This window comes from Medicago sativa, chromosome 8 (assembly GCF_051527215.1).
Source record: "Medicago sativa cultivar Bolivia chromosome 8, Bolivia_mono, whole genome shotgun sequence".
Taxonomy (NCBI): domain Eukaryota; kingdom Viridiplantae; phylum Streptophyta; class Magnoliopsida; order Fabales; family Fabaceae; genus Medicago; species Medicago sativa.
In genome coordinates this window covers 83,023,487-83,046,739 of record NC_140756.1, presented here as the reverse complement: position 1 = coordinate 83,046,739, position 23,253 = coordinate 83,023,487, and the positions used below count along the sequence as shown (strand labels likewise).

General features: G+C 31.6%; 3 protein-coding genes across 3 annotated transcripts; all 3 read left to right on the top strand.

Annotated features, from left to right (window-relative positions):
* Nucleotides 1-5,985: 5,985 nt before the first annotated feature.
* HHP1 (heptahelical transmembrane protein1) lies at nt 5,986-8,960 on the top strand. Its single transcript, XM_085733437.1, has 4 exons — nt 5,986-6,578; nt 6,704-6,793; nt 7,783-7,834; nt 7,996-8,960. The coding sequence occupies exons 1-4, from the start codon at nt 6,301-6,303 to the stop codon at nt 8,674-8,676; spliced, it is 1,101 nt and encodes a 366-aa protein (XP_085589563.1). The 5' UTR covers nt 5,986-6,300; the 3' UTR covers nt 8,677-8,960.
* A 3,392-nt stretch (nt 8,961-12,352) lies between these two features.
* Nucleotides 12,353-15,132, top strand: LOC146902306 (putative glycosyltransferase At3g42180). The gene is made up of 4 exons (XM_085733927.1): nt 12,353-12,683; nt 12,784-12,944; nt 13,300-13,666; nt 14,419-15,132. The coding sequence occupies exons 1-4, from the start codon at nt 12,453-12,455 to the stop codon at nt 15,085-15,087; spliced, it is 1,428 nt and encodes a 475-aa protein (XP_085590053.1). The 5' UTR covers nt 12,353-12,452; the 3' UTR covers nt 15,088-15,132.
* A 1,437-nt stretch (nt 15,133-16,569) lies between these two features.
* Nucleotides 16,570-18,788, top strand: LOC146902305 (putative glycosyltransferase At5g20260). The gene is made up of 4 exons (XM_085733926.1): nt 16,570-16,956; nt 17,037-17,206; nt 17,648-18,014; nt 18,112-18,788. Exons 1-4 carry the CDS (start codon nt 16,705-16,707, stop codon nt 18,778-18,780), a joined length of 1,458 nt encoding a protein of 485 aa, XP_085590052.1. The 5' UTR covers nt 16,570-16,704; the 3' UTR covers nt 18,781-18,788.
* Nucleotides 18,789-23,253: the final 4,465 nt, after the last annotated feature.

Sequence of the window (23,253 nt, the reverse complement as noted above, 5' to 3'; positions counted from 1 at the left end):
ATTTGTCTTCACACTTAAGAGTTGCCGAGTGACCTCATGATTACTTAGCAACATAAAGAACTAATTTGGCCTACATTATGTCGGTAGTGCCTTGTAAATTTAAGACCATTCCCATTTAATTTCTTGTGAAATGTCTAGTAATTGCGGTTGTTTTGGTTGAAACAACATGTTGCCAAAGTACCCTCTCGTTGCGTAGATTTGATTCAACCGAACTTACAAAAGACGTAGTATGAAATTATTCATGTGAGTTGTCGTCGGCCCCAAGGAAGGCACAACTTGACCGGATAGTTACATACATATGATAGTAAATGTGTGGTGATTATAAAGTAATTTTCCATGTGAATAATAGGATACCCGAAGGTGACTATTATTTGACAGGTTTATCACCCAATTTAATGTATATTAAAATTGTCTAGTAAAATTAGTTGAGTCGGTTGAAACAATAATGTTGCCCAAGTAACCTTTGTTGTGTAAATTGATTTCAATTAAGCTTACAAAAGATGTAGTGTAAAATTATTCATGCGAGTTGTTGTTCGGCCCCAAGGAAGGCTCAACTTGGCCGGATAATTGTGCACTTGCGAGGGTAAATATGTGGTGATTATAACGTAATTATCCATGTGGGTAATAGTATGCCCAAAGGTGACTATTATTTGACAGGACTTATCACCAATGTTTGATCATTGCATTGAGAGTACGCTTGCGATTAATTCTTAGCAATCCAAAGATTGTGTTTTAATGGTGCGCTTGGTATCTTGTTAAGGTCTTTTATTTACAAATAAAGAAGCACATTTATTTAATATTTTACTGACATGTGTGATGATGTTGTGTTGGTGTAAACTTATTTAAATATTTAAGAGTTTACATTCACATATATTATGATAAGCGTATGACAATTATTCTTTGTCAAAGTAAATTGTCCTTGTTTGATCATTGTTGTAAATTACCACTAGCAATTGATATTATTGTTTAAAGACTTGATATTGATGGTGCACAAGGTATTTTGGTGAGTACTTTAACTACTCTTGTTCTCTTTAAACTAATATAGTTTATGTATCTGCTATTTTGAGTTAAATTCTAATGTAGGATTTAAAGAATAACATTGATATTGTTCTTGGATCTAGACCTTAGATAAGGATGGTAAAACTCACATTCTCTCACAAATTCAGTACCCAATGTGAGAATCAAGTTTGACAAGTGAGTATACACCAAATTCTATAGGTCACATGTGATCGATCATAAAGCTAAGATATCATATATATTTGAGGTGTTATTTAAGAAGACATATTTTTGTCATATTTTCTTTGCTTAAACTAAAGTGCTTTCAAAGCAATATAGAGAAAGACAAATTCTCCTTGGAGAGTGAGTATTTCATTAAGATTATTAGGCAAAGAAAATATTAGGAGCACATTATGTAAATATTTAATCTTGCCGAGACACTATAATTTCGACTATCACATGACTTGTTCGAAAATTCGGTAATTTCGACTATCATATGACTTGTTCGAGAATTCAGTGTATAGTATTCTCTTTGCACAATTAAGTTTATAACTGTTACAGTTAGAAATGATCATTTAAATGATCAATTCATAAAGTGTGCAAATAAGGAAAGGTTGAAGCAAGAGAAAATAAAATGGTGCTCATTCGGAAAAATACCTCAAAAGATAAGGGCAAATAAAGAAAGGTAGTCTTGACTGATTTATGTCCAATGATGTTGAAAGATATATCAATTTAGAATGGACATAGTCGATAAAGATTATTTTATTCATCTTTGAACTATTTTTAGATTGTCGTTACTAGCTTATTTTTGTATTTAAAAGACAATTTGGTGAATCATTATTTGAATTAAATTTTGTTTTAATTTCTCTTTGAATAAATCAAGATATTTTGAGTTTTATTTTCAAATGATGATTCAATGTGTCTTTTAAGTTCAATTATTAGAGTCGATTCAGTTATGATTGTGACATTCTATATTGTTTAAGGTTTTGAATACTATAAATTTTTCGTCCCACAAATTAAGGAAATTTTGAGACATAAATTGTTAAGTTTTCTTGAGGATATTGAGTTTGAGGGAGAGATATGGTAATAGAACAAAATTAAATGAGGAAGAATTAGTTCTAAATTAATTCATATAGTTACTATTATTATTATAGTATATTTGGATCCTCATGGGGACATTATTGTTCTTCCTCTCAATCAAGTTAAGAAACTATTTCATATAGATCAAACTCAACACCCTCAAGAACTAGGGATTCTAGTGTTATTAAGAATTGACTGAAAAGAGAAATTCTATTTAGTTTAATTGAATGACTCTATTAGGACAGTCATGATACTAGTTTGCTTACTATAATTTTGGAGCTGCACAAGATGGATTTCAATATAGTGTTTCTTAATGGTGACATTAATGATACAATATGGTGCAACCGAATCAAACTTTTGTGTCAATTGATACAAAATAGATGGTTTGCAAAGTCATGAAATCCACTTATAAGTTAAGAAATTTGTCTCTTTAGTGTTACCACAAATTCTCATAAAGTAATTGTCTCATTTGGTTTTGAGATAACATTATGGAGAATTGTGGTTTTATTAAGCTCAAGTGGGAGTAAATTTATAGTTCAAGTTTAATGTGTCAATTATATTTTGTTTAGTCAACATTGATATATTAGTTATGTGAAACCAAGAATATCTTTAATGAAAGTTTAGCGATGAAAGATCTTGGGGACACTTCTTTTGTATTAAGTTTTAGATACTTAGAGATTATTCTCAAAGTATCCTTCAGATGTCACAAAAGGTTTATATCAATAAAGTTGAAAATAAATTGACATAATAAATTATAGGTGACAATCACCGAGAGAGACTTTCGGTCTCAAATATTGCCCATTAGAAAATTTATAAATTCTGAAAATTAAGTATTTTCCTACGCTTTGTCTATAGGATTTTTATGTATGATCCTATTTATATGCATTTAGAAATAGCATATATAATCGGATTGTTTGGCGAGATACTTGAGCAATTCAAAGTTTGAATTGTTGAAAAGCAACCTTAAGGATTATTAAAGAGAACAAGAGAGCTTATGCTCACATCGGAGATCGACAATTTGGAGATCATTTTTGTGTCGGACTCGACTTTTGGATGTCGATATATGACATACATCCTAACTCAGAAATGATTTGTAAGTATTTATGTCACTTGGTTGCATATCGTTAAAGGCATTGAAAGACCACTCAAGTTATATAGTGACATAATTCAATCGTATAGTTATTTGATAACAAAGTTTATAAGGTTCATTACCTTATAGATTATTGTTGTTGAATGATAGAACAAGTAGAGACAAACTTTATGCTAGCTGATCCGTTATTCAAAAGACATGACACACAAGGTCTTTCATATGGTTGTTGTTATTAAGGATGTCTTGGATTAGTGGGAGTCTCTTTTACTTTATGTTCTATACTTTTGTTTTGGTATTGATACAGACTTTATGTTATGATTTTCTGAGATATAAAGTTCATGAGGTTATATTTATTATAACCATTTACGTATCATTTTGTGCAAATATTGAATTTGCAAACTTCAGTTTGATCTCACTAAAGTTTTCAGTTGGATCAGTTGGAAATAAACATGATTTAGAGATCACATTACATGAAATTTCCATGCCACTCATCCATATCGATCTATGTCATCAAGTGCATTGGTATGGTGGTCGTCGGGGTTCCGTCACGTTATACGTCGGTGACGACAGCCGCGGTGGTCCCATTATTAATGTATGAGGTGGACCAGATTGTAAGGTTGAAATCTAAAGATAAATAGCATTCGGTTGCGCGCCTAAAGAATTCGATATAATTATTAAGATATGTAGCCCAAGTGGGAGATTGTTGGAATATTTTATTATTTAATAATATTCAAATATCATTATGTGGGCAAATATCGTAATAATAATTATATTAGCTATTTATCAATTGTGAGCCTTAATTGATTAGTGATCAAATTAAGTAATAAGGCTATTAGATTTCTAATTAGATAATTAATTAAATATTTAATTAGTTGATATGGACTCAATGAGTGGATGTCGGATGACCCATTAACGGAATAATGGGAAACCCTAATGGCCATCCAATATAAAAGAGGCTATGGTCCCCAATATACCGTACACGGCGAACTCTCTTTTCTCCCCATCCGAAGAGAACTTGAGGCATAAAGGTACCGGTTGAGGAAGAACCAAATCACTGCGACTAACCGTGTTGATGTTTGTTTGAGATCACCTTCTCTCCTTATTGTCGTTGTCGAGAGGGCTACATGAAAGCTTTATCCTTTATCCAGGTATTCCTAATACCATAATTTTTAATATCCTTGATAAATCAAACATGTCGTAGATCCGATCATAATCATGTTCAATGCTTTGTTTGCTTCTGCTTTGTTTGATTCATAATTGTTGAACATGTTTTATGAAATCGCTAAATTTTCCAACGAGAGACGACCACGTTATTGAACACATTTTGATTAATGAAATGTTATATGTTTGTTTCCCTAAAAAAATTGACACCATTAACCCTTGTTTAATAGGCTCCTCGATCGTTGGGAGCGTTGGGAACGACAATAGACTAAACGTCCCGCAGCTACTAAGAGACTTAGACACCACATCTCCATCCAAAATATTAAGACATTGGGTATATGGATCACCTCTCTTGTATATCCAACGTTTCATGTATTTTTAATTTGTGTAAAACTTAATTACTCACACTTGAATTCCAACGCCGACGATCAAAAGATAAAAGTTTAATCTCCATCCGATATATCCAAGATTATAAGACCTCCATTGACCTCCTCATGATTTGTGTGAAGCTAGTCTACATTGAATGTGAGCAAGTAATCTTTTTACCATTTTTGCAATCTTATGCTTTCTCAATCAAAGGTTCATCCTTTTTACGGTCATTCAATTTTTTTTTTTTTTTTGTATTCTCTACCAAGCTTCTCACACTTGTGAAGAAAGGATGATAGATTGGGATTTAATTTAACGGCTAGGGATTGTTTTTTGTCAAAAAAAAGTCAGGGATTTTAAAATGTGACTCGGATATCAAAACATTCCTTTTTATTTAATTTGTCTCTTGTTCTATTTCATATAAAAACATCCGTTGATTGCGTAGTCCTAAAAAAAATGGCAACTAAGCAAATGCACAATACTTAAGCTAAAGTAAAAAATAAATATTGCAGTGGTAGTTAACGTAACGACAAATGGGTTCAAATTTAAATTTCTCCATAAGTAAAAGTAGAATTTTTATTTTTTTTGTCCAAGTAGAAATTTTTATTTTTTTATTTTTTCCGAAGGAAGAATTTTTTTTTCTTTTTTTTTTTGAAGGAAGAATTTTTTTCTTGGTGACCAATTAAGTTGAATATACTTGACCAACTCGGATATTTCCTCTATTCCAAACATTTGGTAATCTTATCAATATTTTTTTTTGTTTCAAAATCACAAATATATATTTTTTAAAAAGGAATTAATGAGTATTTTTAAAATTGAACATAGAATAATTTTTAATTTTCACCTATACCTTCTTATTGTTTTTTTAATCGAGATATCTTCTACACGCAACTACGAAACTCGGGTCACATATAAATGTAATGGATGGAAAAATTTGAGATTAAACATTATTACAATCTCATAATTCGATTTACCCTTAGAACATTTGATTAAGTTGAAAGAGATTTCTTATCTTCTTATTCAAATGTTCTTGGGTTAACTACCTTCTTGGATTTAACCTTCTTATTAATTTACTAGTATAAAATAATTAATGATAAAATTAAATATTTTAATATAAATAAATTATTTCTTAATCTAGCTAGTTGAAAAGTCGTAAAGTTATGGAATCAAGGGGATATGGTTTCATTTGATGATGAATTACCTTTGTCTAACACCACACGTGTGAGATCTTGATTATGAAGCAATATGTATGTATGTATGTATATAAATGACGACATATGAAACCAATAACCAAACCAGTTTATTTCAGCCATCATAAATTAGTTTGGGTCTTATAACTACTTAACAAACCCCACATACATACATAGTGCCAAACCTTACGGAGGAGAGTGTGTCCCTTAAATGCTGCAGTTGGTGCAGTGCAACCCTCATTACTCCATCATCAACATTTAGCCACACAACCAAGTCAGAGAAATATATGCTCCATCATCTTCATTTTTGAATAACATTCTCATTTTTTTTTTTTTGTGTGAGAGACATCATCATAGAAACACAAACAACCTTTGATTTGGTTTTGTTTGATTTGGTGACAAACAAACCAAACAGAGATGAACTATTGTGAGACAAATTGTGTTGTCAAGAGGAACAAAGGAGGTAAAGAAACTGATGAAACCTTGTCTTTTACACAGTCCAAGGATAATATAAAGATGTCGCATGATCGGAACAAAGGAAAACAACAACGTTACGCTCTTGTGTCTTTTATGGAGCTACCGAATTATATGAAGGATAATGAATATATTTTACGTTATTACAGAGCCAATTGGCCTTTGAAAGAAGCTTTCTTCAGTCTCTTTCGTTGGCATAATGAAACTTTGAATGTTTGGACGTAAGTTTTTCATCAAGATCTATGAATCTATCTATGTTTTTTTTTTTTTTGTTTTCATTCTGTCTGGTGTTTTTGATTAGGTTAACGTTGTTGATTTGTTTTTGTTTTTTCATGTGCCTTTTCAGACATTTAGTTGGATTTATTCTGTTTCTTGGGTTGACCTTGGCCAATTTGATGAAGCCTCATGTGGTGGATCTCTTGCAACAATTTACAAGGTATTTTATTAATAATTAATTACTATATTATATGTTTATGTGTTTATATGTGAGAGGACAAAGCTACATAAACACACTGTCAGAAAGAATAAGAGAACCAATCTGGTTCCTCAACATTTCTCAGAAAGCATATGCCAGCTGTTACCTGCAGGTCATTGGTGTTGTGTATAATTTTTAGATTAAACAAAGAGAATTGTAATTTAAAAAATAAATATGTTCAACACCTTATACAATACACTCTGGCCTAGTGCTAAAAATTGTATGTTTATAGGGTGTCGAATGTCGAAGTGTGAGTACAAAAATATTTCTGATAAAGAAAACAACAAATACATAATGAAATATGAATTTAGCTCGAGTGTAAAATGAACGAATCAATGATTGTTATTCAATAAACTCTTTATTTGTTATTGTATACTTGCAATATTTGTATTTGATTTGTTAATTTTGTTTACTTTTAACTTTAGAGGAGCTGGATCTCTAAAATACCTTGGTAACCTTACCAATTGAAAACTAAATAAATTTTATTAGCAGAAATTCGGAAAACTAAATAAATTTGGAACAGTGCTTATGTCTTGTATTTTGTTATTGCTTAACACACTCAAAACAAACATGAGATGAAAATGGTTTCTTGGCTTCTTGCACACACGTTTGATTAGAAAATAAATAAATTAAAGTTAGTTAACAATAACAACTAGATCTTGGCGAATTGGTTTAAATTCAAGTTTAGGTAACCGTCCTGTTGACAAACCAATAGTACTAAAGTTTATGTAGTTTGTTGTGGACATGTAATTAACTTGAACAAGGGTACGTAGCAAAATTGCTTTTTACATTATCTATTCCAATATTAGCTTCTAGTTTTGTTTTTTGTGTTTGTTTTTATATTATTCAATTTTGATGAAGATTTTTATTAGGTGAACTGTCTAGCTAATAGCATAGTGTCTGTTACCACAATTCTCAACTAATTTTGCATATTATCTTTTTATACATAGGTCTATCTCTTCAGGTGGTGAAAAAAATGTTTCTGATAGCATCAAAGTTCTGGTAAGTCTGATCATTCTACTAAAAAAGTGAATAAATTGAGTTACCGACGGAAATTAGAGACCGAAAAATGAAATCGACTTTTAATTTTGATATATGTAACGCTTAGCAACGAAATTATGGACGGATTTCATTTTTAGTACTGACAATGTAAGAATTTGCAGGGAACGGCGTTACTCTTTGATTTAAACCATCAATTACCATTGGCAATGGAAGTTGAATCCTTAGAATTTGTTATAGCAAGGTGGCCATTCTTTGTCTTCTTAGGTGGTTCAATGTTCTGTCTCCTCTCTAGCAGCATTTGCCACCTCTTTTCATGTCACTCCCATGACTTAAACCTGTTTCTGTTAAGAATAGATTATGTTGGAATCGCTGTCATGATCATCACTTCCTTTTTCCCTCAAATTTACTATGTTTTCCTATGCCAACCTCATTGGCAACTCATCTACCTAGCTGGTATTACAGCCATGGGACTATTCACCATAGTAACATTGCTTTCCCCATCACTTTCTACCGGTAAACACCGTGCTTTTCGAGCTATGTTGTTCTGTTCAATGGGACTTTTCGGCATTGTGCCTGCAGTTCATGCTTGTGTTGCAAATTGGGGAAATCCTCGACGCAATGTTACACTAGCATATGAATGTGTCATGGCATTGTCTTACTTGATAGGGACTTTGTTCTATGTGACACGGATACCGGAAAGATGGAGGCCTGGTTGGTTTGATTTAGCAGGACATAGTCATCAAATATTTCATATTTTGGTTGTGGTTGGTGCATTATCACATTATGCAGCTACTCTTAAAATGCTAGAATGGCGTGACACTTTTGGGTGTGACAAGGCTTAAATTAAGGATCTATGTTTCACAACATATATATATATGTATGTGCAGCATGAGATGGATTCTCTGCATTGTTGGATTTCAAGCAACTGTGAGATAATTACAACTCAATTCAGAGGCTTATGCCATTCATCAAAATGTTAAATAATATTTGTTGTCTTCATTCTATCAACTGAGTCTAAACTCTCATGTATTTTTCTTTCTCCCCTCCCATTTGAATTTGTTATTCAATATATTATTGTACCTAGAATTTATAATTCAATAGTATGTTATTGTGTTATTCCTAGAAACACTAGTTTAGGTATGCAAGTGTTCTACTGATTAATGGTAGTATGAGTTAGGAATCATCTCACTTTATTGGCTTCGAGTGAAACGCTAAGTTAGACCTTGAAGTTGAAGCAATCAAGTAATTTGTATATATGAAAATTATCAAAATGTTAAAATGATCAATGAAAAATGAAAATATTCTATTATATTAGCCTATTATCAAACAATGTAAAGGACTAAATAGATCAAACCAAAAGGACTAATGTGGTTGAGAACCCAAAAAGATTACCGTGTTTGAAGAATTTCAATTTTAAGGACACTTTTGACACAATAATAATAATTTTATAGACTAGTTTGACAACACTCTACAATGTTAAAAACATTTTTGTACTAACTTGATTTTAGATTGGTTATAATAGTGTCTATTGCGGTGCGTAGACCTGTAGAGTAAAGATTTAGGTACAAATTAGCTCCAACCTTGACAATCTAATCTCTTCAACCATAGGAGTGAAAATAATTCCCGTAGCATCTTAAATGTGACCTTTAACAAGAAATTAATGACGTGTTTGACCTATGATAATACACCCTCTGGTCACTATTATAAGCAAAACTTTGCATTTTAGATTCATTCATTAAATGATGTATGTGATCTATAATAAAGACCATATACATCAAGGGCATATTTGTCTCTCGTCATGTTCATTAGAAACATTTCAATTGTTCTCTTCATGCGCGATTTGTCTCAAGCAACATTTGACATATGTTTGGTTTTAATTTTGGAGGGTCAAACATGGTATTTAAGAGGTTGTAGAATTGTTTTTTTTTTTTTTTTGATATAGTAGAATTGCTTTTAGTATTATGTTAGGATGATTGGAATGAAATTTGATTTTGCTTACAAAATTGATTCTACCTGAAGTTGTAATTTTTACCTTTTGCCTTCTATAATTGGTTTTAGCCTTAAATTTATTGTTGAATCCAATTTTACATAAATACATCAAAATATAAATCATTTTACATTCAACTCACTTTTATCCAGAATCAATTCCCTCAAAATTAATTTTTATTGACTAACTTTACATCCATACATACCCTTGTATTATTTGTTCACAAATACTTCTAGTCAAATCTTCATGATCAATGATAATGAATCGATTTAGTTATGAATATACAATATAACACATTGAAATTTGAAACTTTAATTTAAAAAATAGGAATTTAACAACAATAAATTGACTATCTTTGAGAAGGAAAAAATAACTAATTAGAGAGAGAAATTTAAATTTGATCAATTTTATTTTGGGTCAAATAGTCAAGTCGTTAGACCACACCTTAAAAGTTAAGAAGTGGGAAATCTCAGCATTTGAACTCAACTATCAATTGAGTTGTATTTATGGGAAGAACATTATTTTTTTAATCTATAGAAAACATGTTCAAATCTTGTTACGGGAAAAGCATTAAATTCGTTGTTTTGGATACGAACCCTAACGAGTGAGGTGCAATTGGTGAGTGATGATGGAAGCTTATTGGTGAATTTGTTGTTGAAGAGATTGAACCTAACAAGATTCCTTGTGGAATAGCACTATTCAGCTTATTATCCATGAGTCTCACCTCTTGTAGTTTATTCAACATTGTGAGCTCATTTTATGATAAATATAGAACTTGTAGTGATTTCAATTTGTCTACGCTTGATGGGATTTTACCATGTAACCTATTCTTGAAGGTAGCCAAATCTTCGAGCATGTTTAAGTTTCCTAATTAATCACTAGACCAAAATGATATATGAAATCGTTTGACATTCAATGTGAAAGCCACTATTTGTAGTTTCAAGTAGAATCGAGTCTAGTGACCAAATTGATTTGTAAAAAACAACCAAACTCCATTTTTATGGATGCAAATCACTCTATCCAGTTCCACTATGCGTCCATTGACATCAAATGTTCAACGCAATATACCATAAAACAACTAACGACTACTTTATTCTGCATCTTTCATATATTTAAGGATATATGTGTGTGTATTTATTTTAATATAAATTTATGTTTTGAATGAATTTTACCTACAAGATATTGCTACTCAAACAAACTTCAAAGTACTTAAAACTTTATCTTGAAATAATGTTAGGCTTAAATACGTATTTGACTTTATTTCGTTTTTAATTTAAATTACATGTGAATGAATTGATGGAACAAAAATTCACTTAAAGCCCCCACTCAAAAAAAAAAAAATTCACTTAAAGTTTTATTAAAAAAAAAAATTGCTAAAGTATTTGGGGTAGGATATATTGATGTGTTGCATATTCGTATAAATAACGCCCATAAAAAATGGAAAATATTTCAAAGACATACAATATCCATTTTACAAGAGAGAGATAGGAATAGAAAGTTAGATGTAATAGCAGACGAGAAGAGAAAAACATAGATAAAAATAAAGTATTGAATGCGTATATAAAAAATAAAGGCGCCCACATATAATTGTTGATAAAAATAAATTTGGATCAAGTGCAAGTTATTGCCCTTGGCGATGATAATATACAATGAGAAAATGTTTGATGGACATCCACAAATGTATACTATACTTTATACTTTAAGAGAGATAGAGATAAAGAAAGCGATGTGATATATTTGATAAATTGATGATGTAATAGAAAGAGAATAATAGAGAGAAAATGAAATGTTGACCGAGTGTTTAAAAGGTTTTACAAGTATTATTCTTCTTCTAATATAAAATGACTAAAAAATAAACAGACAAATTTACGGACTAAAAGAAAGCTGAATAAAAAGCGATTGATTTGGTAAAATTAACATGCGTAATTGTACTAATTATCATATAATAAGATAAGATTTTGCTTTAAAAAATCATCATAAGATAAGAATTGACTTGGAGTCTACTACTACTAGTACTACATTTCGAGATCATGGATCTCTTCACCTCTCGAGGAGGTTGGACTTTCCTCCCTTTCAACAAAATGCGCAGTTTGAATTTCAATGTACAAAGCTCACACACCTGTAAATGTGTGATCCAAGAGAGATTTGAACCCCATGCATTTATTATGTGATCATCCACACGTGAATTAATAAGATTCATCCATAAATATAATATCAAACCATTGAAAATATGTAGTACTATAAAAGTACTAGTATGTTCCTCTTTCTCGTATGTATCTCAATTCTCATTCTCAACTGATTAACGTACAATTTAATTCTTTTTAAACTTGCACAAAAATAAATGTCCTCATCCCATGATCCATGTGCAAGGTAATTTGTAAATGTATACAACTACACTAGCCCTACTTTTCAGGTTGATGATACAATACATGCCTTCAACCATACGAACACCTAATACTAAAAGATTGTTGAATATATAGTCTTGGAATAACTTAGGTCTGCAACTTCTTAGACATGCTCACATGACTTCATATACATTACCTTAATTACTCCTAACATATACTAACATATATAATTAAATATCATGAAGGCAAATATTCATTCAACCTGCAACTCTGAAACTGTCATGCCATGGAGGCTTTACGATGTTTCACAGCATCACTGTTACTATCACTCTTCTTCTTCCTCACTTATCTCTTCACTTCTCAAAAAGGATATCATTTTTCCTTCTTTGTTTTTCCTTTCTCTCTTCCTAGCATAAAAGACATGAATAACACAACACAAGTAATTAAACCTCATCAGTTTCTGACTTATAACTCTGCATATAGAAGCTTTGACCATAAAGCAAACAGTAGCATTAAGGTATTCATGATCAACAAAAAAAGTTTCAGCCCAAAGTTTTGTATTATCTATCTGTTTTCTCAAACCAAATTAAAGTTTCTATTTCATTGTTTGCATGCAGAAAATTATGACTAGCTTGGATAGAGTTGAAGAAAGTTTGGCAGAAGCTCGAGCCTCAATTCGAGAAGCAATTCTTTCAAGGAATTACAGTACTACTTCAAGGAGGCGTGATGTTTTTGTCCCAAGAGGGTCCATCTACAGAAATCCATATGCTTTTCATCAGTTAAGTTTGAGAAGTTCTGAATTAAAATTTCAATTGTTTTAGTCTAATTTTTAAAAATGACACTGTTGCATTTGCGACTTTGATATTATAAAAAAAATCATAATCAAATATAGTTACCAAGACTTTGATATATACTGCAAAAAATCATAGTCAAATATAGTTGACGCAACCGCGTAATTGTGATTGCAGACTTAAAAAATTGTGATGCTGTAACTACCATCGCGGTCAGACAACTTTTTAAAACATTGGATTTGTAGTTGCACCTGCAATTTAAAACCTTGATAACCAATTATTATTATCATTAGAATTTATTGCTAACAGGTCCTTGTTTTTTTCTAAAATTATGAAAATCAGGAGCCACATGGAGATGGTGAAGAGATTGAAGATATGGGTATACAAAGAAGGAGAGCAACCAATAGTACATGATGGACCATTGAACAACATATATGCAATTGAAGGTCAATTCATTGATGAAATAGACAATAGCATAAAGAGCCCCTTTAAGGCTAAGCACCCTAGTGAGGCACACATATTTTTCCTTCCTTTTAGTGTTGCTAATGTGGTTCAATATGTTTATAAGCCAATTATGTCCAAAAAGGATTTCAACCGTGACAGACTTCATAGAATGGTGGAGGATTATGTAAATGTTGTTGCTGATAAGTATCCTTATTGGAATAGAAGTAATGGTGCTGACCATTTTCTCCTCTCTTGTCATGACTGGGTAATTTTCTTGTCACTTCATTTGATTACTAGCAACTTCAACATGCTGAGGTTTATTATTGTTATTTTCATAATATGCATGTATGCACTGTCTAGTGTCTATATAACTCTGCATTAAAATTTGTTTAACCATCATGTACATTTTGAAAATATTACTAATATATACTAAAAAAAAACAATACTAATTAGTGGAAAAAGTATATACAATGGATTTGATGATGTTAGTTGCTCAATTGACAATGATATGAATTGTCGATAAAGATCGGACGATTGAGATTCTGACTTTTTGACTAGTTGAAGTCATAACGTAAACTATTTGATTTCTATCTAACAATTTAAATTTGTCGAAGTTATAATATGAGTTATATGATCTCTATCCAATGGCTTAGATCAGCTTGTTGCATTGACAGTATGGATTAATTATTGATTGTAGTGAATTTGGTTATGAAGGGCATGTCCCTATTTTTTATTTTATTTTGCTGAAACATGTCATGATTTTAATCCATAATGTATTTTTAGAAAAACCTGGTGTCAGAAAAGAACTATATTAATTGCTGTAATTGAATTAAAACCTGCAGATAGAATAAATGCCTTGCTTGGAGATTCATATTTCATGTAATGTTTTCCATTCTGCAGTTCAATTAGTCTGACATAATAGAAATATTTTATCAACATTATAAGCTATGCTTTAAATTTTTTAATGTGTGCAACCAAAGTTTAAATAAAATGCTTTTACTTTACTTGATAATTCAGGCACCAGAAATCTCAGATGCAAATCCAAACCTCTTCAAAAACTTCACAAGAGTCTTATGCAATGCAAACACTTCTGAAGGGTTCCAGCCTAAAAGGGATGTGTCTATCCCTGAAGTGTACTTACCAGTTGGAAAGTTAGGCCCACCAAATCTGGGCCAAAGCCCATCAAACAGAACCACATTAGCCTTCTTTTCTGGTGGGGCCCATGGTGACCTTAGAAAATTGTTACTAAATCATTGGAAGGACAAAGATGCACAAGTTCAAGTTCATGAGTATCTTCCAAAGGGTCAAAACTATACACAATTAATGGGACTAAGTAAATTTTGTTTGTGTCCAAGTGGATATGAAGTGGCTAGTCCAAGAATTGTGGAAGCAATTAATGCTGGGTGTGTGCCTGTGATTATTTCTCAGAATTATTCCTTGCCTTTCAATGATGTGTTGAATTGGAGTGAATTTTCAGTGGAGATTCCAGTGGAGAAAATAGTAGAGATTAAGACTATATTACAAAATGTTTCAAAAGATAAGTACATGAAGTTGCATATGAATGTGATGAAAGTTCAAAAGCATTTTGTTATGAATAGGCCTGCTAAGCCTTTTGATGTGATGCACATGATACTTCATTCAATTTGGCTTAGAAGACTTAATTTCAGACTCATTGATTCACAATAAAAAAAGTTGTTTATGCATGAAAGTGTCCCTTGAGGCAAGTTTGGATATAGCTCGTAAGAGCTTGTCTACTAGTATTTTTGTTGAGTAACTCAAAGTCTCCGACAAATGTTAGTAGTTAATTTGTTAGAAGATGAACTTCTTGACCCGTAACACTTGAATGGAAGCAGGGGCGGATCTCGACTCACAATATCGGTGGGGCAAAAAAATTCCGTCAAATAATTAAATAATATTAAATTTAAGAGATCAATCAAATGCTCTAGCGAATACCCGTGTATATGAACGTTAAGCGTGTTGCACTCTTTTTTTGAAAGCAAGTCGCGATTGCGTACGTAGTAATTAAAAATAAAATAAAAATATATGTATTGATATATGAATAAAAATATAGAGAGATGAACAAATTGTACAAAACATTATTTATGCATTAAATACGAGTAAAAATATAGACATGTGTATAAATTAAAAATAAAATCGATCCCCGTATTAATATATAAGTTAAAGTATAGACACATGTAAGAATTAAAAAAAATAGGTCCCCTTACTAATATATGAGTAAAAATACGGACACATGTATATATTAAAAAATAATAGGTTCCTGTATTAATATACGAGTTAAAATATAAACACATATATAAACATAAAAGATATTTGTATTAATATATGAATAAAACTATAAGTAAACTAATAAAAAAAGTAATAAAAAAATTTGGTGTGACACTTGTCACACCATGCCCTATTCAAATCCGCCCCTGAATGGAAGACTCCTATTCTGAATTTATTTCCATGTAATTTGATATGAGTTATCTTGGCTAAAACAAGATAAATCTTGAAGATTTTTCAAGTAATTATGTTCTGTAAACATTATGTATTCAATTGGAATATAATTGTATAGACAAAAGCAAATGATTTCACTGGGTTAACAGTCCTAATGTAACCATGGCTATGGCCTGATTAATGTTTCACCTGTTAGTTTAGTGAGTGGCAGTAGCTGTCATATGATTAATTAATGTACATTAGTTTAAGTTTCAACACTGCTCTTATTTTAGCTAACGTTTCTGTATGTTATTAATTAACTTAATTGATGTCTTTTTCCAAAATTTAGTAGATGCTTAATGCAATAGAAATGTTAAGTTAAGGACATGTTCACGTGAGCATCTATGTAAGTGGGCCGTAGCTGACGGCACCATTTATTTGTTACATTGTTTGCTTACGGTACAAGTTTAAAAGTTATTGATATCTTTTTTTGAAATAATATTGATTAGCTTTTGTTTTGTTTTGAGATAAGATAAGATTATTTATTTGGTGTTAAGTCGTGTCATCAATTAATATTCAAACTATATTATCAATGCATTCTCTTTTATTAGTTAAAATTTGCACGAATCTTACCGATTTTATGTGAGAATTATATGATTTATTTTTTTTACATGACACCTGTTGATTGAATGAAATTCGTATAAATTTCAACCGATAAAAAGAACGTATGATGAGAGGAGTGTGAAAGAGAGTATTGCTAACACTTATCTTATATTATTAAATAACAACAACTAAAGTTATTTTATACATGGAGGTGATGCTGAGGCATCTTGTCTTGGGGCAGATTTTCAACTTGTGAATGAAGTGATGAAAGTTTTCAAATCTTCATTAATATGCCCTTTGATCTTTCTAGTGTTCTTCCTCAATTTTTTCCTTGTATTTTTCACTCCTTCAGATGAAGATCATAGGATTCATTTCCACTCACCTTCTTTAGCACTTTTTAATATCAAAGGCAATCATGTAAGTGTGATCTCCCCACAAGGGAAATCACATCACGAGCTTCTCTTTACCTCTTCAAACAATGGCAGCTACAATAATATAAGTCAAACATGGATTAAGGTATTCACTATTCAACCTTGATAATCTTTGGAAAAGTGCTCTCATTGTTCTTACATGTCTTTTTATTTTTTTGTTTTCAGTTTGGTCATAGGAGAAAGAATATGACTAGTTTGGAGAGGATTGAAGAAGGTTTATCACAAACACGAGCATTGATTCAGAAAGCAATTCGGTCCAAGAAGTACACAACCACCATGAAACAGAGTTTTGTTCCAAAAGGGTCCATTTACTTGAATCCACATGCTTTTCACCAGTTAAGTTTAATTATAACACTTCTGAATTTATTCTTTTACTCCATCCGTTTTAAAATGAGTGTCGCTTTTTAAAAAAAAATTGTTTCAAAATGAGTGTCGCTTTCAGTTTCCAATGCAATAATAACTTTTTCTTTTCAATTGTACCCTCCAATTAATACTCGTAAACCACTTCCAATGTATTACTTTTAAAACTAACCAATAGTTAATAAGGATAATTTGGTAAAATAACCATTCTCTTTCTCTTAATCATTGTATTTCTTAATATGTGTGTAAACACCTAAAACGACACTCATTTTGAAACGGAGGGAGTATAATGTTAATGCACGATTTTTAAGATGAATATTTCTATGTCGAGCTCCTTGATATGTGTCATTGGGGCACATATTAGCATTTACCTACTTAAATTACTATAAAAATTAATTATGTTTCCCCTAAAGCAGGAGCCACATGGAGATGGTGAAGAGATTCAAGGTATGGGTATACAAGGAAGGAGAGCAACCATTGGTACATGATGGACCTGTAAACAACAAATATTCCATAGAAGGTCAATTCATTGATGAAATAGACACAAGTAACAAGAGTCCATTCAAGGCAACTCATCCTGAATTGGCCCATGTTTTCTTTCTTCCTTTCAGTGTGTCTAAGGTCATTCGCTATGTTTACAAGCCTAGAAGGTCTAGATCAGATTATGATCCTCATCGGTTACAGCTTTTAGTTGAGGACTATATTAGCATTGTTGCAAACAAGTATCCTTACTGGAACAGAAGTCAAGGTGCTGACCATTTTCTGCTTTCATGCCATGATTGGGTAGGTTCACAATTTCACCATTTTCTGCTTTCATTAGCATTTTTGAATTTAAGTCTATGTGATGTTACAAGAAAATACCTTTTACCTAATGATTCAGGGACCAAGAGTTTCATATGCTAATCCTGAACTCTTCAAGTACTTCATCAGAGCACTCTGCAATGCCAACACTTCAGAAGGATTTTTGCCTAACAGAGACGTGTCCATCCCTCAATTGAATTTGCCTGTTGGAAAGCTTGGCCCTCCTAATACGGACCAACGCCCTAATGACCGAACAATCTTAGCTTTTTTTGCTGGTGGGGCACATGGTAAGATTAGAAAAAAATTGCTCAAGAGTTGGAAGGACAAGGATGAAGAAGTTCAAGTTCATGAGTACCTTCCAAAAGGTCAAGATTATACAAAGTTGATGGGTCTAAGCAAGTTTTGTTTGTGCCCTAGTGGACATGAAGTGGCAAGTCCAAGAGTGGTGGAAGCAATTTATGCAGGTTGTGTGCCAGTGATAATTTGTGACAATTATTCTTTGCCTTTTAGTGATGTGCTTAATTGGAGTCAATTCTCCATGGAAATTGGAGTTGATAGAATACCAGAAATTAAGACTATTTTACAAAATATTACAGAAACAAAGTATAGGGTGTTGTATTCAAATGTTAGACGTGTACGAAAGCATTTTCAGATGAATAGGCCAGCAAAGCCATTTGATTTGATACATATGATACTTCACTCTGTTTGGCTTAGACGTTTAAATTTTAGGTTAATAATGTCTGATTAAATTTTAGATTATATTTGATACAAATGTATCCTTCTTTTAAATATGAATTTTTAAGCGTCAAAAACATCAAAATTAATATTTAATTCTAAGAAAAAAAATCTGAATCATACTTCTACAAATGTCATGATCATACACAATAAGGGAATGGCTTCTACAAAAGATCTGATCATGCATTCTGATTGCTCCAACAATAATGATGAGTTACATTACTCTCCAACTCCAACAATTCATAGCCTTTTGACATGAATATATTCCATTTTCAAAGGGAATATAGAGCTTCAGTTGTACTCGTATTGTAATTGGTTATTGAAAATAGAGTTTTCTGTAGCCGCCTTAGACCTTTAATTGTACACATATACATATATACATTGATGCTATAACACTTGCTTCAGTTGTTTCAAAGTAAGGGATATTCTTTTCAAGATTGGTTACAATTACAAACTTACAATTGTCTTTTACTACTTTGGTGGTTTATAACTTGTGTTGATCACAAGCTCATTTTTTTCCTTCTCATGTTAAGTTAGCGCAACTGTGGGGGTTTGGTACAAAGGTCAGTTTTATAGATTAGTTCTTGAAATATCACCACAAATATGTACATGACGATGGAGTATATGGAAACATAATTTACACTGTTGGTGTGTAAAACTTAAATTCATTTTGAATTTCTATGCATGATTAAACCAAAACTCAAACTCCTACTCCTACTCCTACTGTTTCTAAGATTAAAATGAAGAGAAATTAAAACAGAATAACAAAATAAATTAGATATATTGAAATCTCATCAAATATTGATTAGCTGATATTTTGATAATCAAAACACGTGTTTGCCTCTCTATTATGATTCGACATATATTAGAAATCGTGGTTGGGCCTAACACAACCCCACAAAACCGGCTTGTGAGGTGAGGATTGCCCCCACTTATAAACAAATTGTCGGGCCAACTCCTAACCGATGTGGGACTCTTAACACACCCCCTCACGCTCGGGATTACACATCCGAAGCGTGAACATAAATGATGGGTGGCCCGATAACGGAAACCCGATAACGGGTGGCCCAAAGAATCGTGAAGAGGCTCGATACCATATTAGAAATCGTGGTTGGGCCTAACACAACCCCACAAAACCGGCTTGTGAGGTGAGGATTGCCCCCACTTATAAACAAATTGTCGTGCCAACTCCTAACCGATGTGGGACTCTTAACAACATAGTTAACTATACTATTGTTAGAGGATTCAACTCATCTACAACTCACTTTAAAGTATGGAATGAATAATATAAACCGTTAATTAATAAATTAAATGTATATATCGAAAGTACATCATAACAAATTTAGAGTTTGTTAAAATAATAATCAACAATTTTCTCACTTTACACTTTACTCACTTTAAAAAAAATCCAAATGCTTTGTCAAATATAGTTGGCAATTTGTTAGAATTTATTTAATATTGTTTTTTTTGGTAGTGTTACAATGTAACGAGGCAAAAAGAAAAAAAAAAAAAAGAGACGAAATTAAGTTCCAAGCTTATATCTCGAATGAGAGATTTCATGCCGGCGGAGGGCAGTTCCGGTGAGCGAGCACCTTCCATGCGATCTTTCCTTAGCCATAAAATATGCACACATGTTTTGTTCCCTAAGAACATGCACCAATGTTGTATTTCCATTTTCATGTAAAACATCTCTAATATGAAGGATGTCGGTAGCATAAGTGTGCAAGGTATGATCATGATCATCAATAATCGAGTCAATTGCTTCCAAACAATCATCAATAATATTGTTTAAGATAGGTACAAGTAAAGCATAATTAGCCACAAGTTGCTTACTCGTATTATCTGTGAGTTGATTAATCATATTTGTCGCAACTTGTGACTAATCATAACTACTTAAATATGTTATTGGTCTTTGCATTTTCACCATTTTTTTATTGATCCTTGCAAATATTTTTTTTGGTTTACGCACTTTGTAAAAAACTAGTATGGACACCCGTGCCAAGCACGGGCTAGGATTTTGTCATACTTAATAGAGAGAATATTGTGATGTATCAAATGTCCGTTACATCTCTTCATTGGATAAAATATTGGAGGTTGAAGAACAAATAAGTGGAAAAAAAACTCATATTCTTAAGCCTTAAAATTTTGGATGAAGATGTGACATCATTCTCACTTGTGTGGTTGTTTTTTCGCAATGTGTCGAATCACACAAGTGTTGGCTCCTGTATGTCCCAAATCTCAATGGTGATATCATATACGCTTCAACATTTTTGGGGAGCGGAAGTGCTTCGTGGTGGTGGATCGCGGACACGAAGAGTTTCATACTTATTTGAGTGATGTTAATGTGTCAAGTATGAGTTAAAATAATACACGGAATGCAATAATAGATGTTGAACAACATATAAGTGAGATGCCTCATAATGTCCTACGATATTGGATGAAACCGTGAGGTCAACCTCACTTGTGTGTTTGCCCTTGGCCTAATGTTATGATAAAATCCAATACAGGTTCCCACGAAAGTCCCAACATTATTATGATTTGTTTTGTTAGATTTTAGGTGTCATTTGTTTAATTTTGTATCTTAAAATTTAGATTTGGGATGTCATTCACTTCCATGCAATTTTTTATTCAACCTCAATTATTTTAAATTTCTTCCCTTTTAGTCTTTGGTCCGATTTGACAATGGAAACATATAGACATGTTACGCTTAGTTGACAAAATACATTTCTTAAACATTTTAAACCGATGTGACATTTTTTGAATGAATCTATTATTTTGGTAGCATGATTATCTAGTAATTTTCAACTCCTTCAACAAATTCATAAAATTATCATCAACTCATTCTATCTCCTATACTCTCACGCATAAAGCACTCACTCCTTAATTTTACCTTTATTATTTCTCTCATGTACACATTCCTTTTTCATCTTCTTTCTTTTTTCTCTTTAAAGAAATGAACAAAAACACCCCTCTAAGAAATTGTCACCAACCACATTTTTACCATGTGGTGCATTTGAGCTTATTTGATTATCTCATCATATCACAAATACGTATAGTCTCACACCCGAGGGATAGACGTTAATGTGACATGTATGATTTAAACTTCTACATTATATGTAAGAGTGGATAATGAGCAAACATATAAGTGGGATGACTAATATACCCAACGTCTTAAGGTTTTAGGTTTAAATGTGATGTTAATATCATGTGTGGGGTTTCTCTTAGTCAAATGTGATGATCAAACTCATTTTAGACACTCTAAGAACTGCGAACATCATGATGAAATGTTTTGATAGTTTTTTGATTTCGTTTGCTTAAATTTTTTGATATTAAATATACATTTTTGGATGTCATTCACTTTCATTCAAATGTTTTTCTCCAACCTCTATTATATAAAATACCTTCACTTTTGCTCTTTGGGGAATCTAACAATGAAAAAATGCATGTGTTTTGCTGAGTTGACAAAGCGACATTTTATAATTATGTGACATTTTTCAATTCAATCTATTTTTTGGGTGAAATAAGTACTCATAAATTTCCAACTCCTTCAAGTAAACCATAAAATTACCAATAACTTACTTTATTTTCAATGCTTTCACGGACGAAACACACAATACTTTTTTTTTCCTATCATTTATCTCATTTTCAAAAAAAATCACTTTTTATCTCATTTTCTAATTTTCTTTCTCACTTCTCATGGAAGAAAGGAACCTCGGTTTGACCTTATTTGACTATGTCATATACTTATGGACGCGGGAGTCACACAATTGGGGGAGAAATGTTAATATATCAAATATGAGTTAAAGTTCTACAATTGATGAAATAGTATATGTTGAATAACATATACGTGAGATGACTCATATATATATATATATATATATATATATATATATATATATATATATATATATACATACATACATACATATATACACCTAGATATTTTGAATGAAGATGTAATATTAATCTCACGTGTGTGGTTTCTCATAGTCTAATACGATGATACAACCCAATGTAAGCTCTATGGGAAGCACAAACATTATAATTTTGGGTGTCATTTGTTTATTATTTTTTTATATTGAATTTGATACTTTGAATGTCATTCGTTTTCATGCAAACAAATTTTATTCAACCTTTATTATTTTAAATTTCTTCACCCTTTTTACAGTTTGGGCAAAGGAGAAAGTTAGTTATGAGGTATCAACATAGTTGAGATATCATAACTTTCTCTTGATGCTTTTGCACTTTATTCCTTTATTAAAAAAAAACTAAAAAAAAAAAGAAAGATCACCTTTGGTCTTTTGTGGGATCTCATATAAGGAAAACATGGATGTGTTATATTAAGTTAACAAAGTACATGTTTATTAGACATTTAAAATTGATATAATTTTTTTTAATAACTCTAATATTTTGGTAGTATAATTACCCAAGTAATCTCCAACTTCTTCAACAAACCCATAAAATAAAATTAACAACAACTTATTAT

Bases quoted from the DNA above. Each gene is read 5' to 3' on its own strand.
- HHP1 (XM_085733437.1), top strand. From the start codon at position 6,301: ATGAACTATTGTGAGACAAATTGTGTTGTCAAGAGGAACAAAGGAGGT. The intron at 6,579-6,703 runs GTAAGTTTTTCA...GTGCCTTTTCAG, and splicing joins GAAACTTTGAATGTTTGGAC to ACATTTAGTTGGATTTATTC. The intron at 7,835-7,995 runs GTAAGTCTGATC...AAGAATTTGCAG, and splicing joins CTGATAGCATCAAAGTTCTG to GGAACGGCGTTACTCTTTGA.
- LOC146902306 (XM_085733927.1), top strand. From the start codon at position 12,453: ATGGAGGCTTTACGATGTTTCACAGCATCACTGTTACTATCACTCTTC. The intron at 12,684-12,783 runs GTATTCATGATC...GTTTGCATGCAG, and splicing joins AAGCAAACAGTAGCATTAAG to AAAATTATGACTAGCTTGGA. The intron at 12,945-13,299 runs GTTAAGTTTGAG...TATGAAAATCAG, and splicing joins AATCCATATGCTTTTCATCA to GAGCCACATGGAGATGGTGA.
- LOC146902305 (XM_085733926.1), top strand. From the start codon at position 16,705: ATGAAAGTTTTCAAATCTTCATTAATATGCCCTTTGATCTTTCTAGTG. The intron at 16,957-17,036 runs GTATTCACTATT...TTTTGTTTTCAG, and splicing joins TAAGTCAAACATGGATTAAG to TTTGGTCATAGGAGAAAGAA. The intron at 18,015-18,111 runs GTAGGTTCACAA...CTAATGATTCAG, and splicing joins TGCTTTCATGCCATGATTGG to GGACCAAGAGTTTCATATGC.